General features: G+C 42.8%; 1 protein-coding gene across 5 annotated transcripts in view; it reads right to left on the bottom strand.

The window, feature by feature from the left end:
* Positions 1-491: 491 nt before the first annotated feature.
* Positions 492-17,599, bottom strand: part of SWT1 (SWT1 RNA endoribonuclease homolog) — a 61,248-nt gene continuing 44,140 nt past the window's right edge. For 2 of the 5 annotated variants that reach the window (XM_083359075.1, XM_083359074.1), the window contains exons 17-18: positions 17,064-17,128; positions 496-2,353 (exon numbers count right to left, since the gene is read on the bottom strand). In XM_083359075.1, the coding sequence (XP_083215201.1) occupies positions 2,248-2,353; positions 17,064-17,128 (171 nt within the window). In that variant the 3' untranslated portion in view covers positions 496-2,247. Of the gene's footprint in view, positions 2,354-3,165; positions 3,238-17,063; positions 17,129-17,599 lie in introns of all 5 variants that reach the window. The other 3 variants (XM_083359076.1, XM_083359078.1, XM_083359077.1) reach the window with 3 other exon arrangements.

The raw sequence follows: 17,599 nt of genomic DNA on the forward strand, positions 1-17,599 counted from the left end.
GAGGAGTGCAAGCCACAGTTTTGGTTCAGCTTGCCATGAGTATCCACTGAGATCACCTGTTTTCCTTCTCCCTGTCTCTTGACCAGTGCTGCATTGTTCCATAGTTCCCACAGCCAAGGAAGATGCCATAGCATTTTATATCTAAATTCTGCAGTTTTTGAGTGAGCTCTTTGGTGATTGAGCTAGAAGGAAGAGGGGATTTCAAGAAACTGTAATTATGACAGCTACAAGATCAGTAGGTCAAGAGAAGCAGACAGATGGGCATTATGTATTGAGACTGTTTTCAGGGAATGGGCTAATAAAATATACATAACTGCATCTGCAAGCTTCATGATCAAAAAGTCTGCACAACTCAACTTGAAGTTATGATATACTGGGAAAGGAGAGGGATAGAGCTATGTCACTGTCATTAGAATATTGCTCTGGGAATGGGTAATATAAAGATTTAAAAGCAGTAATTTACATAAGGAGTACCATATTTTCCGGCGTATAAGACGACTGGGCATATAAGACGACCCCCTACATTTCCTGTTAAATTATAGGTTTTGGGCTATACTCGCCGTATAAGACTACCCCTCTTCCAACGCACACCAAATAAAAATTAAAAAACATCAGATTTGATTTTAATATGGTAATTTTAATTCAAATGCTTATGACATGCAGGTACTTAGTAGGAAAACTGTCACTTATAAACATAAGGCTGTTTGTCATCAAACATGTAAACATAAAACAGTGCAAGTGGATTAAACTAATATAATAATAATAATAATAATAATAATAATAATAATAATAATAATAATAATAATAATAATAATAATAATAATAATAATAATAAAATAATAATAGAAGGAGGAGGAGGAGGAGGAGGAGGAGGAGAAGAAGAAGTTGGAAGGCACCTTGGAGGTCATCTAGTCCAACCCCCTGCTAAGGCAGGAAACTCTATAGCATTTCAGACAAATGGCTGTCCAGTCTCTTCTTAAAAACTTCCAGTGTTGGAGCATTCACCACTTCTGGAGGCAGGTTGTTCCACTGGTTAATAGTTCTAACTGTCAGGAAGTTTCTCCTTAGTTCTAGGTTGCTTCTCTCCTTGACTAGTTTCCATCCATTGCTTCTTGTCCTGCTTTCAGGTGCTTTGGAGAATAGCTTGGCTCCCTCTTCTTTGTGGCAGCCTCTGAGATATTGGATCACTGCTATCATGTCACTCCTCAGCCTTCTCTTCGTTAAACTACACATACCCAATTCTAGCAACCATTCCCTATTTTCCTAATTCACTTTTTCACTTTTTCTAATTCACTCTAAAGCTTTTTCTGCGCAGAGCCTTAAGTAACACCAGCTGCCTGCAATTAGTGCAGGTTCACATCCCACCAGGCTCAAGGTTGACTCAGCCTTCCATCCTTCCGAGGTAGGTAAAATGAGGACCCAGATTGTTGGGGGCAATAAGCTGACTTTGTAATAATGCTGCTTGTGGGGGTGGTGAAAGCCCTAATAAGCAGGCATATACATAGAATGAAGGCTATTGCTAAGCACATTGATTTGTGCTTTAAATTGTAAGCCGCCCTGAGTCTTCGGAGAAGGGTGGGATATAAATGGGATTAAAAAAAAAAGACCAAATGGGAGATCCGCTCCAGGTTTTCCAGCCAGCCCGCCCAGTTCCTGAGTCAAATGTGTCCTTAGAGCTAAGCAGCTGCTCTGACTGCTGCATTCCCCACCTGCCTTTCAAGTTGGGATAAATTACAGCTGCTCTTCAACTTTAGAAGGAAAGACGCCCAGACCCCAGCCTGTAAAAATCACAGACTGCAGCTTCTTCTCCAATTGGTCCCACTTTCCCTGCGCAGACTAAATGGGAGATCCACTCCAGGTTTTCCAGCCAGCCCTGTCCCTAAAGTTTCAGCACCCAGCGTATAAGACGACCCCTGACTTTTGAGAAGATTTTCATGGGTTAAAAAGTCGTCTTATACGACAGAAAATACGGTAAAAGCTAATATTGTCAGGAAGATTTAAAAATCCCTTCATCATGGTCCCAGTTGTTTTTTTTCTTCCACGAAGTGGAAACACACACACACACACAAATAAGGCCAAACCAAGGATTAATGTTTCTTTAAGTGTGATCTTCAAACAAAGTTGCTAAAATCAGCAAGGAAGACCAATAAATTACAGAGGTTTAAACTTTTAGATAGCTGAGTCATAGGTTTGTTTTGCTGGAGAGAAGAAAACTAGTCTTTCAAATGTTTCTGTTAATTGAAGGATTTAGAGCCATCCTCTGTTTTTGATTTCCGAAAGGACCGATTCATAGCACTGTCTAACAGTATGTTCCAGTTGAATTAGTTGGCCACATCCGACTGATAACCGTGCTCTGGGGAGGAAATGAGAAAAATGCAATTTACTAAGCCTAGCCCTCTGTTATGATTTTCTGTAGCAGCTTTTCAAAATGCACAAGATTCTTTTCTTCTAAGGGTTGTACTAGCTTCCATTGTGAGTATTAATTTAAAGTACTTTTTATAGCCTTTAAAGCTCTAAGCATATTACCTGGAGGAATATCACTTTCAATATGAAGCTATCCATATCTTTCAAGAAACCTTATTCTATAGATCTTGCCAAATTCTGCAGTGCATCGAGTGAAGATATAGGAAAAGGACAGTACTCAGGGTTTTGCACTCCCTCTTAGTCACCATTTCAGCAAGCTTCCAGTTTGCTGGGAAGATAAATTTTAATCTAGCTGTCTTACTATTTTGCATAATTAATTGGTCTTTATCGGTGGCTATTAGTTACCACAATATATGTTTTGGGGAGGGGCTAACATTTAAGATGACTTTTTGTTAGGTTCTTTGGAATTTATTATCACGTAAATGAATATTGAAACAAGGAAATCATCCTTAAATGCATTGCATCATGTAGATCCAATATGCTTTGGAACTGGAATTCCTCATAGTTAACGTAATTTAAAGATATTTGTAAAATAAGAATAATGACAAGATATACTAGACACACTATTATATGGGTCTCATGGTACCGTTCCTTTTTTAATTATGTTGACATCCGTTTAGCATTCCATCTCTAGCTTAGAAAGATTATGTAGAAATGTACATCGGGCATATAAAAACGCAAATCTCACCAATGAGCCATTATTTCTACATACTTCCTTCTCCAAAAATAGCACATGCCCACCTTTTTTCTCTCTCAGAATGCATCAGTTTGGGTCTCCTAGGTTAGACTGCTATTTTTTCAAAAGTGATCCTTCTAGAACAGGAAGTAATTCACAGTATTTTAGATGTGATACTACTGTTCCTTAACTAAATACATGCATACAATGTGATTTAATAATGTTAAAAGGAGATTTCAATCCATTTTTAAAGGACTTCTTGTCCAGATAGTGGGTTAAACTTCTAGATCTTCCCTTCAAAAGGTTACTGTCAACGCTGCTAACATTGGATGTTCTTGCTTTGACAAAAGATGAAGAAGCAGCTATTTCTTATTTCCACTTGTGTACCACTTTTCAAGTTAAAGTTAGTTGAAGAAGGGAAGGGGGAAGGAAGAATGTATGAGAAATTAGTTAGACATAATCAACAGTAGCGAATAGTTTCAAGGTTGAATGTTCAAGGTTGAATGTAACAACAGACGATAAGTAAGAACTCGGGAGTTTACGCTAAGGATGGAGAACTGACCCTTCAAACTAATTGGAAAATGTGATTAATGACAGCAATGAAAAGAGGAGAATTGTTTTTAATATTATTGTGGTAAGGGGAGGGGAATTCAGATTCCAGCTTCTCACAAGGATTGCCGATGTTATAGGGCTCTAATAAAAGACTTTTAAGGTAAACAATGCCTCAGAGTTCTTTGAAGAGCTCATCCGTCGGAAACTTGACATCAAGCTGGAATCCACCAACTTTACAAACTAACTAGGGGGTCCCGTACTCCCATCGCTGTCTCCAAGTTTGGGAGACAGGCTGACAAAGAGTCAGGGAAGATTCCATGATGGAGGAGGAAAAATTGCCTGAAGCCAGCTCCCCGGCAACAGCAGCCACCCCAGGAGGGGAAGGGCCAGTGAAGAAGCCAGTAGGAAAAGAGATTCAGCAATCCTCCCAGCTGGGAGCTAGACCCAAACAACCAGGAGAATTGGTCTGGTCGTCAGAGTGGATTAAGCCCAGCAGAGACTCCAGACACCTGGAAGCAGCCTTGCCATCCCCAAGGGCTTCAAAGGCAGAGGAGGTGGAGCGACAACAAAGACTCCTGCACACTGCTTTCCCCAGACCAGTGGGGAGCTGCCAGGCCATCTGACACTGAATACTCAGGTAAGTGGAAATATCTGTTGGCAGCCCATAGCCAATCAACTGACTATCTAGCAGAAAGGTTTGAAGAGCTAGAAGTGAAGAACGCAAAACATCTCCTGCCAAGAGAGACCCCCAGCCCTCCTTTTGCAGAGCTAACAACTCCATGGAAGCTGGTCACCACCCCCGAGCGCCAAGCAACCACTGAGGGGCCCGCAAGTGAGGGAGGCACCACAACAATTGAGGCTAACACGACTCCTAGTGTTCTGTTCCAGCCTACAACCGGCCATGCAGAAATGTCAGGGACAACCCCTTTGTTATATTCAATAGGCTGGAATTAAGCCAACCAAATTTATTTGCAAAAACTAAACAAAACAGTTCAAAACAGAGTAAAACAAATACAGACCGAGACTATATCAGAAGCTCTGCAAACGGATGCCTTCAGCAACCAGCACCTCCCACACATTCCCCTTTTAAACAACAGTCTCAGGGCATGGCTTCTCTTTGCCTCCTCCCGAGGTGCCTCATTGCTTTTCTTTGTTCACTTCTGCTTGTCTGCCTCTTGCTTCGAGCATCCTTGAACAAAGCCAGCTGTGGATCATCTAATCTTTCAGGCTCACACAGCTGGGTCTGAGGAGGAACAAGATGGGAGGGGCCTGGCTGAGAGCTCTGCGATGCATCTGCAACCAAAGGCTCTCCAAACCCCTCCTCCTCCTCCTCAGAATTGTCCGATTCAGCTGCCGAAACCATAGGCTGACGCTGAATCACAACACCTAGTAGATCAGCAGCAGATGGCACAATTCCCTGCAGACCAATAACAGAGTAGACAACAGCAACCCCCATCTATCCAACAACCACTGAGGGGCCTACAGCAGCAGGTGGTGCCACGGCTTCCTGCTGGCCATCAGCAGCCTCCCCTCAGACAATCACAGCAAGGGGGGCAGCAGCAGACCCAAATGTGCAACCACTGGGCATACAGCAGCAACTGGGGGTCCAACAGCCAAAGTGGGGGCCCCAGCAGCCATTGAGCCAACAACCAGGATGGGGCCATCAGCAACTGGAGGCACAATAGCAGCAGCAGGGGCCCTGGCAGCCATTGAATCAACAATCAGGATGGGACCAGCAGCAGTGGGGGCCCCAGCAGCCATTGAACCAACAACCAGGAAGGGGCCAGCAGCAGCATGGGGCGCCCTCCAACCAATGATGGCCCCACCTTTCAGAGCAACCTTCGATGGGGACCCAGAGAAACTGATTTTTTTTCCTCAACCAAGTAGGCTCTCATTTGAATCGCTGAGCCTATCTCTATCCGGACCCAGGTGCTATGGTCGATGTGATTGCGTCCAGCCTAGAGGGAGAAGCATCCAAATGGTTAAACAATTTATATAATGAGCAAGCTCTTGAATTGGAGGACCCCCACCTTTTCCTCCTAGGGCTGAGAGAAAGATTTGAGGACCCATCCATTGCCCTCAAAGCAGAACAAATCCACAAGATAAAACAAGCTGGCCGGCCTGCCCTGGAGTACGTGCAGGAGTTTCGCAAGATTGCCGGTCAGATAGAGAGATGGCCTGAGCAATCTATAATTCATCATTTCAGAGAAGGGTTGGACGACCACCTTTGTCAGGCATGCATCTACTGAGCTGTACCTGACCATCTGCAAGAATGGTATAAGGCAGCGGTAAAATTAGATGTCCAGCTCGCCCACTATAAGAAGCCTCTCCCACCTGAAGCTATGCCAAAGCCAGAACCCAAACAGCAACCACCACCCCGAAAACCTCCAACTACTGCTAATGCTGTAGGGCCACCAATCAAGTGCTTTTGATGCAGACAGCAGTGACATTGAGCAGCGAACTGTCCAGTCCCCTACCCACAACAGCAGAGTAGACCGGAACCAGCAACAAGGAGGAGACCTGCACAGCAGCCACCAAGAGAAAAGTCCAACTGGGCTACCCAGGAGCCCGTTGCCCAGGTTAAATCCCCCACCCGGGAGGACGCTGGGCCACCAACTGGACCTGTCCCCACTCTACCCAGCTTTAACAGTTACAACGAAGGGGAGAATGACCCAATGGTGAGTCAACATGTCCCACCTTTTTCATTGCCTGCTAAACTCATAATCCCTAAATCAGGGTCACAAGTAGACTTGAAAGTACTAGTTGATACTGGCTGCTCCCGATGCATCATTAGCCTGTCATGTGCCCTGAGACTGGGCATACGGGCTAAACTGCTCTCCAAACCTGTGGGGGGCTCCCTAATGGGAGGGACTTTAGTCACGCAATTAACGGAGCCCTTACGCCTAGAGATAGGTGAGCACTGGGAGTTTATTCACTTCCTGGTGGCTCCAAAAATGACTGAGGCTGTGATCCTAGGACTAGCCTGATTAGACAAATGGAAGCCATTTATCTGGTGAGAGAAAAGAATGAGAACTGTTTGACTACCCATAGGGCCCGATCCCCCTATTGATTCAACAGATGTTACAGGGGATTTTAGCCCACCCAATGAATGAGCGCACATGGCTACCTTACGGCCATCAGGCAAGCCACTCATCCCCAGTGAGTACCGGGACCTAGCGGATACATTTAGTGAGAAAGAATGTGATACCTTGCCTCCTCACCGGGCCAATGATTGAACTGTTGCCAGGGGCCAAACTTCCATGACCAAGAATGTATGCTATGTCCCCCCTTGAAATGGAGGAGATGCAGCGATATGTGGATACAAATCTAGTGAGGGGATTCATCAAATGGGCCAAGTCTACTGTGGGAGCCCCTGTGTTGTTCAAAGAAAAAAAAGATGGGTCTCTTCATCTCTGCATGGACTATAAGGGTCTCAATGCTATGAGTGTGGAAAATAAATACCCCTTCCCCCTCCTGAAGGACTTACTAACCCACCTGATGAAGGGGAGTGTCTTCACCAAATTAGACATGAGAGAAGCATATTACTGGGTGAGAATAAAGGAGTGGGATGAATGGAAAACTACCTTCAATCGCCCCTTGGGAAGCTACCAGTTCAAAGTCATGCCATTTGGACTGCTGGGGCCCCCAACCGTATTTATACAATTGATTAATGAGGTCCTACATGATGATTTATACAAAGGGGTTCTGGTGTATCTTGATGACATCCTGATATACAGTACGAATATGACTAACCACATAAGACTGGTCAGAGAAATGACTTCCGGTGGCTCCGCCGGCGCTGGAGACAGCCTTCCCGGGCTGCCCGCGGCTCAGCTGTGTGATTTTCGCCCGAAACAGCGCCGATCAGCTGTTCGGGCGAATTTGAAGCCCCCTCCTCGGGAGAAGAGGAGGGGGTGAGCTCCCAGGTAGGGGTAGAGTTCTCCAGGGCTGCCTGAGCTTTGAGCTTGGGCGGCTGAAGGATTGAACTCCCCCGTAGCCTGGGTTGCTCCCAGCTGGCCAGCGTCTCTGCTCTGGATTTTATGGAGCAGAGCCAGGCGTCTGTGACCATCCCTGCCTGAAGGAAAGACTATGAAAGGAAAAGAGCAGGCAGAGCGGTACAAGAGGGAAAGATGAAGAGGATTATTTTATTCTACTCTCGAGCTTGATGGACTTTTTCTAAAACTTAAAGTGAAAGTGCGTCACAACTGTAAGTAAAAGATGGCGGCTAAACCTCCTCCTAAAACTTTCCGGAGTGCAGGAAATTCTCCGGTGCAACAACATTCATTATTGCAGGCGCTGCATTCTTCTGATGTATTGACATTGAAGGATCTTGAAAAGCATACCCAGTTAATTTTGGAATCAATGGGTGTTAAATTTCTACAGATGGAGGAGAAATTGCAGAAATTGGAGGAGAGAATGGAAGAGAGGATGGAACAGAAATTTAGAGAGATGAAGGTAGACATTTTGACTTCAGTGCATAAAGTAGCTGTATGTGTGGAAGATCTGGAGGAAAAAGTGGAAGATTTGACTCAAAAGAATGCTATATTAGAAGCAAAAGTATTGGAAATTGAAGAGTTAAAAGACAAAATGGATAACGAACTGAGTCTGGCTCAATTTTACCAGATGCAGTTTGCTGTTAGAATTAGAGGTTTAAAAGAGAATATTAAGGAAGACCTAAAGCAGCTGGTCTCAGAGGCTTTTGAGGTGGTATTGAATCAGCCAGCATCTGAAATAAAACAAGGCATGGACAAAGTGTTTCGTGTGAACTCGTGGATTGCTAAACAGAGAAAGCTGCCTAGAGATGTGGTGGTTTATTTTTTAAAAAGGGAAATTAGAGATGAAGTTATACAAGCTGCCTATGATACTAAAGTTGTGATTGCTGATCAAGAAGTTCTGGTTTTAAAAGAAATTCCTCCAAAGATTTTAAAGAGAAGGAAGGACTTTATATTTCTTGTGCAAGAGCTTAAGCAACGAGATATAAGGTTCAGATGGGAGATTCCACTTGGCTTGAGCTTGACGTATGAAGGCAAAAGGTATTGTTTGGTTACTGTGAAGCAAGCGCGTGATTTTTACAACAATGTTTTAAAAGTAATCCCATCAATACTTTCGGAAGATGCAGAGGGATCTGGAGAAGGAGAATATCAAGAGGATGAAGATGGACAAACAGATGAGAAGGGTGTAGGAGGAGATCAAGCCATAAATCTTTTGGATGACCCTAGAGAACAGAGAGTGACGCGTGCTGCTTTAAAACGTTCAAAGAAGATTAAAAAATAAGACTTGCAGAAATCTATGGAACTTCTATAATGTACTTACAGCTAAGCAGTGGACAATGGACTAAATTTACTAAATACTTACAGTTAAGCAGTGGAACTAATGGATTAAATTTACTACAGAGGAAATGGAAGAAAGCTTTATGGGCTAATGTGGGTTAATTTGTGTAAGAATTATCTATTATAGACTATTTTGGTTAGAGAGTGATTAGGATAATAGGGATAGGTGTTTGTGGTGTGTAAATGAGAATTTGTTTAGTAAATAGACAATTGTGGAAGAATGTAGACAGTGGAGGAAGGTTTTCTGTTTTTTTTTTCTTTTTTAACATGAATGACGCTAGTTTTTTTTTATCTTAGTTTTCTATATATATTTAATATTATTGAGGATTGGTTTATTTTATATAAGCTAGAGAGTGATGGATTTTAGAGTTTATAGTTGTTAGTATATGATTGTTTATGATTGTTTTTTTTAGATATATACCTTGTATTTAGCTCTGGGAAGTCAGGGGGGGGGTAGGGGGGAGGGGGGGAAGTAGGGGGGAAGGAGGGTGGGAAAGGGGGGAGTTAGGGGGGGGAGGGGGAGGGGGGAGGTAGGGGGGGAGGAGGGCAGGGGAAGGGGGGTTTTTTAAAGGAAAACTGTATTTTAAAACTTTTCAATAAAAAAAAAAAAAAGACTGGTCAGAGAAATGTTAAAGAAACTTGTTGTTGTTGTTAGTTGCGAAGTCGTGTCTGACCCATCGCGACCCCATGGACAACATTCCTCCAGGCCTTCCTGTCCTCTACCATCTTCTGGAGTCCATGTAGGCTCACACCTACTGCTTCAGTGACTCCATCCAGCCACCTCATTCTCTGTCGTCCCCTTCTTCTCTTGCCCTCAACCTTTCCCAGCATTAGGCGCTTCTCCAGTGAGTCCTTCCTTCTCATTAGGTGGCCAAAGTATTTGAGTTTCAACTTCAGGATCTGGCGTTCTAAAGAGCAGTCAGGATTGATCTCCTCTAGGACTGACCAGTTTGATCGCCTTGCAGTCCAAGGGACTTGCAGGAGTCTTCTCCAGCACCATAGTTCAAAGGCTTCAATTCCTTGGCGCTCAGCCTTTCTTATGGTCCAACTTTCACAGCCATATATTGCAGCTGGGAAGACCATACCCTTGACTATATGCAGTTTTGTTGGCAGGGTGATGTCTCTGCTTTTTAGTGTGCTGTCTAGATTTGCCATGGCTTTCCTCCCTAGGAGCAACTGTCTTTTAATTTCTTGGCTGCAGTCCCCATCTGCGGTGATCTTGGAGCCCAGCAAAATAAAATCTGTCACTACCTCCATTTCTTCCCCATCTATTTGCCAGGAATTGAAAGGTCCAGATGCCATGATCTTGGTTTTCTTAATGTTGAGTTTCAACCCAAGTTTTGCACTATCCTTCTTCACTCGCAACAAGAGGCTCTTTAGTTCCTCTTCACTTTCTGCCATTAGAGTGGTATCATCTACATATCTTAGGTTGTTGATATTTCTCCTGGCAATCATAATTCTAACTTTTGATTCATCTAGCCCTGCTTTTCTCATGATGTGCTCTGCATATAAGTTAAACAGGCAGGGTGATAGTATATAGCCTTGCCAGACTCCTTTCCCAATGTTGAACCAATCAGTGGTTCCGTGTCCAGCTCTCACTGTTGCTTCTTGACCAGCATATAGATTTCTCAAGAGACAAATAAGATGGTCTGGTACTCCCATCTCTTTAAGAACTTGCCACAGTTTGTTGTGATATTGGTTTGCCTTGGATTCGAACTGAGATCATTCTGTCATTTTGAGGATTGTATCCCAGTATTGCTTTTCCTACTCTTTTATTGACTATGAAGGCTACTCCATTTCTTCTGAGGGATTCTTGCCCGCAGTAGTATACCTGATGGTCATCTGAATTAAATTCACCCATTCCTGTCCATTTTAGTTCGCTGATTCCTAAGATGTCGATGTTCAGTCTTGTCATCTCTTGTTTGACCACGTCCAGCTTTCCTTGATTCATGGATCTTACATTCCAGGTTCCTATGGAGAAAAAATCTTTACAGCATTGGACTTTCCTTTCACCACCAGATATATCCACAGCTGAGTGTCCTTTCGGCTTTGGCCCAGTCGCTTCATTCTTTCTGGCACTACTAGTACTAGCCCTCTGCTCTTCCCCAGTAGCATATTGGATGCCTTCTGACCTGAGGGGCTCATCTGTCCATGGGGTTTTCATGGCAAAGAGTGGGTTGCCATTTTCTTCTCCAGTAGATCATGTTTTGTCAGAACTCTCTGCTATGACTTGTCCGTCTTGGGTGGCCCTGCATGGCATAGCTCATAGCTTCATTGAATTATGCAAACCCCTTTGCCACGACAAGGCAGTAATCCATGAAAGAGGTTAAAGAAACTATTGAATGCCAAACTTTATGTCAAATTGTCAAAATGTGAATTTCACCAAACCCTATTAGATTATCTTGGCTATATAATTTTCAGTGAGGGCATTGAAATGGACCCAGCCAAAGTGAAAGCCAAAGTGGCAGCACCCAAAGACTTGCAAACAGCTCCAGAGCTTCATAGAGTTTGCCAACTTCTACCGTCAATTTTCCCCCTCTTTTGCCGAGATTTCCTTACCCCTTACAGAACTACTCAAAACAGGTAAGGGAGGGAGAAAACCGTGACCTGGCCAACCACTAGCATGGACTATGAGTTGTCTGACAGCTTTTGACAATTTAAAAAGACTATTTGCTGCTGAACCAGTTCTAAAGCACTCCTGCCCAGGGGAGCCCTTCATAATTCAAGCTGATGCCAGCGATGTGGCATTCGGAGCTGTATTACTGCAAAAGAAGAAAAGTGGGGTCTTGCAACCTTGTGCCTACACCTCTAAGAAATTCACTGAAAGTGAGAGAAGATGGGCAGTCTGGGAGAAGGCGGCCTTCGCAATTAGGTGGGGGCTATTAAACTGGCGACACTATCTAGAAGGGAGCAAGATGCCTTTTGAAGTATGGACAGATCACAAAAATTTAAAAACTCCCCGCAAATTCTCCCCAAAGCAAGTGCAATGGGCACATTACTTTAACCATTTTAATTTTACTCTAAAGTACATACCAGGAGGAAAAAAATTTCTAGCTGATGCACTATCGAGATTGCCCCAGTAGCAAAGCGAACACGAAGAAGTTAACGAGGCAATTATCTCCAGTCCACAAAGTGCTGCCCAACTCACGCCTCACAGGACCCCTAATCCTGATGACCCCGGGGTAAAGAAAATAAAATGAGAACTCCTCACAGACCAATGGTTCAAAGACAATCACATGTCACTAATATGCAGGGATGGTCTGGCTTACAAGGGGGGGGGAATTGTACTTGTCTGAAGCCCTCCGTCTTAACACTCTCAAACACAGCCATGATGTCAAACAGGCTGGACACGTTGGATATCTAAAAACTCTACATCTTATTCGCCGGGAATTTTGGTAGCCAGGACTAAAACGAGACGTGGAAAACTATATCAGGAGCTGTACTGTATGTGCCACCATGAAAAGAATCCCAGGGAAAACCCCTGGGCTACTGCAAACGATGGCTGGCCCTTCTCAACCATGGGAAGAAATAGCTATGGACTTTATAGTAGACCTACCTGACAGTAGAGGAAATACTGTCATCTGGACTGTGATAGACCTATTTTCAAAACAGGCTCATTTTATCGCCTGCAAAGGACTCCCATCGGCCCAACACCTGACTAAATTGTTCCTAAAACATATTTACCGGCTACATCATGCCCCATACCGAATAATTTCAGACAGAGGGGTGCAGTTCACAGCGAAATTTTGGAGGAATTTTCTTAAATTAATTGGATCATCTCAAGGCCTATCAACTGCTTTTCACACAGCTACTAATGGGGCCACAGAATCTGCTAACAAAATGGTGGAACAATATCTCAGATGCTACGTTTCTTACCAACCAACGAACTGGACCGACCTCCTCCCTTTCACAGAGGTGGCTTACAGTAATTCAGTACAGAGCAGCACTGGTTACACTCCTTTCCAGGTAGCCACAGGGAAAGAATTCAACCCCATACCAGAATACCCTCAGTTGCCCTCCACTTCCCAGACACTTGATCAATGGGTGAAGGGTTGGGAAGAAGTTTGGAAAAACATGAAGATGGCCTTAAAAAAGACTTTTGAGACCAACAAATAGCAGCCTGATAAAGAGAACTCCCCAAAGGGCATTCCAAGTTGGGGAAAAGGTTTGTCGACCAAATACTTACGCCTTAAACTACCCAACAAGAAATTAGGACCAAAATTCTTGTGGTCTTTCCCCACTGTAAGAATCATCAACCCGGTCACAGTAGAATTGAAACTCCCCAGACATTTGGGAAATATTCACCCGGTTTTCCATTGTAGCTTACTGAAAACTTTTTGGGCCTCCACTTTAAGACCTCCCCCTAAGAAGGCACCCAGATCCCTCGTAGTAGTAGGTCAGACCCATTATGAAGTGAAACGTATTCTTGACTAGTATTTTTAAGGGAAAATTGCAGTACCTAGTACAATGGGTTACCCATTGTCTGAAGCCACTTGGGTGAAATCTAGCAATGTGAAAGCTGACAGACTTATCAAAAGGTTTTATGAGAAACACCCCAACAAACCAAAAGTCAACTCCTAATTTGTGTTTTTGTTTACATTACAGAATCTGTCCTTTTTGTAAGGGGGAGCCAGATGTCAATGCTGCTAACATCGGATGTTCTTGCTTTGACAAAAGATGAAGAAGCAGCTATTTCATATTTCTACTTGTGTATCACTTTTAGAGTTAAAGTTAGTTGAAGAAGGGAAGGGGGAAGGAAGAATGTATGAGAATTTAGTTAGACATAAACAACAGTAGCGAATAGTTCCAAGGTTGAATGTAACAAGAGACGATAAGTAAGAACTGGAGGGTTTACACTAAGGACAGGAACTATCTCTTCAAACTAAGTGGAGAATGTGATTAATGACAGCAAAGAAAGGAGGAGAATTGTTTAATAATATTGTGGTAAGGGGAGGGGAATTCAGATTCCAGCTTCTCACAAGGATTGCCGATGTTATAGGGCTCTAAAAAAAGACTTTTAAGGTAAACGCCTCAGAGTTCTTTGAAGAGCTCATCCGTCGGAAACTTGACAGTTACTTTTTCCATCAATAGAAAACCAATCTCTTTATATCAGGTGAATGACAATTTCACAAATACTACTTACCTTCCAGTTTTCCTAATATATGAAACTACCTTAGCATATTCATTCATGTGATCAATATAAAAAGCACTATAAGACATAGGGTACAGTCTCTGCTACATCCCAGTGATTATTAAAACAAAATTATAAACCAATGACAGATTTAAAATTATCCCAGAATCTGGAAGTTGCTATTGAATAATTCTGTCCTGGACAATTATTTCCCCTGAACTTCATCTCAGTAAGGATCAAGATTCATCACTGCAGATATGCCATCAAATTAAGCTAAATAATTATCTATGACAGGGCTTTTCAACAAGTGGTACAGGTACCACCTATGGTACATTGGCACCTGGCAGGTAGTACGCGACCATCATAGAAAAGTGGTAGTGGGGGAGGGGAATGTGTTCTGTACCAGCCTGCTACCGGCCCTGCAGAAAAGGCAGGGACAACCCCTTTTACAAGAAGGCAAGAGGCTGGAACTAAGCCTGTCAAATTTATGGATACAAAAGCAAACAGAACAAGACACGAACCATGAAACAGGAGCTATTCAAGCGGTTGCCTTCAGCAAACTAGCCCTCCCACGCATTCCCCTTTTATACAGTTCAGGGCGTGGCTTCTCTCTGCCTCCTTCCGAGGTGCCCCATTGCCTTCCTCTGTTTACTCCTGATTGACTGCCTCCTGCATCAGGCGTCCTTGAATAGGGCCAGCTGTGGGTCATCTTCATCCATGTTGTCAGGCTCACACAGCTGGGTCTGCGTCGTGACCAGGTGGGAGGGGCCTGGCTGAGGGCTCTGTGGAGCCTCAATATTATTCTCAGCAAGCTCTTCAACACCCGCCTCCTCCTCCTCTGAGTCGTCCGACCCAACTGCCGAACCCACAGGCTGACACTGAATCACAACAGAATGAGCTGAACCGGTGGCAGCACCGCACAAGGCTGAGCAAGAGATGGCAGGAGCTGCAGGACTGTCAGGGCTCAGCGGAAGTGCCAGAATCAGCACCAGGCTCCAGCTGGAGATCGGTGCTGATCCTGGCGCTTCTGCTGAGCCCAGAAGAAGCACCGATCAACTGGAATGTTGCAGCATCTCCAGGGTCTTGTGATTTACATTCAGATGCTTGGCAACTGATTCATATTTATGATGGTCACAGTGTCATGTGAAGTGACCAAAACCTGCTGCAACCACCCACCAGACGGGGGGAATAAAAACCAAACACCCCCACCCCACCCCCACTGCCAATCCTCAACAGAAATGCTCACAACAATGAAAACCTAGGACAGGAGGATGAGCACTGCCAGACCGAGCAGGCAGGTTTCTTGCTCGGCTGTGGCTTGAGGGCACTTTTTATAGTGCCATTGTAACTTCAAACAGCGAACTGTTATAAGTTGAGGGCTACCTGTTCTTCATCACTTTTTTCCCCTTTTTTGTCAAGTTTTTGACACCTTGCTAGGCGACTGGTGGTACTCAAATGTTGCCATATCCTAAAAGTGGTACAATGGGTGAAAAGGTTGAAAAGCCCTGATCTACGATATGCTGTAACCAAATGTCTGATGAAAATATGGGAGGGAGAGATTCATTCAAGAATTACAGTATATGACTGTACTTGATTTCTGCCCAGAATCCTCAAAGCTGATTTCAGACATGATTAAGAAAATAATTACATTTTATGATGAAATTAATTAATTACCTTGGCCACCCAAGATATGCATCCGTCTTACCTATATCAGGAAATTCTGTGAGGCACTTTAGAAAACAGCACTAGCAAAAAATCAGCCTTCCCTCATATAATGATCTCAAGGCACCATGAAATCCGAAAAAGTGACATATACATAATGTACATACCCTTTTTACCCTTGAGGTTTCTAATATTGCAACAATAACTTTTAGGAGCATTTTAATTTAAAAAGGTACCATCTAACAATTGCTAACAGAGTGTCATGTAAAGCCTCATGGTCTGAAACATGCTGTATTGATTTGATTTCATTTGATTTTTATATATTTTTGGAAAGTTTCCCCTTTTTTGCTATGTTTTAATTATGGCTTGTTTATTGTTGTATTTGATCTGATGAAGTTTAACAAATAATTTGAAAGAAAAATATTCTTCCCTAATATATTTACTTTCTTCAAGCTACACTGATACTTTTTTTTCTCTTAATAATTTAATATTAAAAATTTTTACAGGGGGCCCACACCTTATGACTGGTTGCTTAGCTACCATTCAAACTTAAGATCCATCCAAAACAGGGGAATTACAACCTGGATTTGTCGTTTGGATAGCTGGGCCCTCTTCACTGTCATGTGACCAAATTTCGGGCACTTAGCATCATGACCACATTTATGGCCATTCGCAGCACCCTGCAGTCACAAGACAGCAGTTTACAACTGTTTTGCTAAAAACCAGCGCTGTGTGTGTTTTTTTTGGCAAAACTGCGCCCACAGTGAATCATTGGTTCACTTCACACCCAGGGCATTTGCTTAATACTCATGTTCACTTAATGCCCAAGAGGTTTGCTTATTGCCCAAGGCATTCGCTTAACGACTGTGAAGTAGGCTCCATTACAGTCGTATTGCAAGGCTACTTGTAGTGCTCCAAAGCAGCTGCACAGAAAAAAAAAAAATAGCTACGGTATTTGTTTGCTAATTTTGGCCAATATACCATCATGAACCTGAAAAGGAATCAGATTATTTGATAAGCATCACAAACTGATTACTTCTCTGAAACAGTTTTGGGAAATTTATATAAATAAAAATAAAATAAAATAAAGTATGCAACAGGTACTCACAGGAATATGTGATATTCATATTTAATTATAACCTTATATTTTTTTGTTAAAATGCCACCTGACCTCTAAGTCATAGGATTAAAAAAAACAGATTTTGCATAGACTGTTGCATGGGAAGGTTATGAAAAACACTTGGTATAACTTTATTTTTGTTTCTTTTTTTTTAAAAAAAAAGGTTACCTGTATAATTCTTGGGAAATACAGTCATAAAGTTCCTCAGCAGTAAATTTTGTACTATTATTTACCTATGAATTAAAAAAAACACCATCTTATTAATGTAGGAAAATTCATTATCAAATACTAATGTTATATACTGGGAATTATTTGTTGCTGTAACAAAAGCAAATAAAAGCTTCAGATTTTTTATTTAAATTAACTCTTATGAATTGGCCCACAGATTAACATTGTAGAGAGCAGCGTCTGCAGCAAAAGATTTTTGATGGAAGACAACTGTAGTGAACCCTGAGAATTTGAGAAAGCTTCCCCTTTCTGCCCCAAAGGTGCTTTTTCATGAGGCAACTGTACTTTCTTTTTTCTCTTTGAAGACATTTCACTTCTCATTCAAGAAGCTTCTTCCCCTTTCTGATAATCTTAACACATTGCAAATGTTGTTTGCAGTGGGAAAAGAATGGCTTAATCAAGATTGTGGGATGTAAGCTTTTGTCGGGTGGGAAGGATCAGGGCCATATCTTAAGTTGCAACACAGAAGATTTATT

This window comes from Vipera ursinii, assembly GCF_947247035.1.
Source record: "Vipera ursinii genome assembly, chromosome: 3".
In the NCBI taxonomy this organism is placed as follows: domain Eukaryota; kingdom Metazoa; phylum Chordata; class Lepidosauria; order Squamata; family Viperidae; genus Vipera; species Vipera ursinii.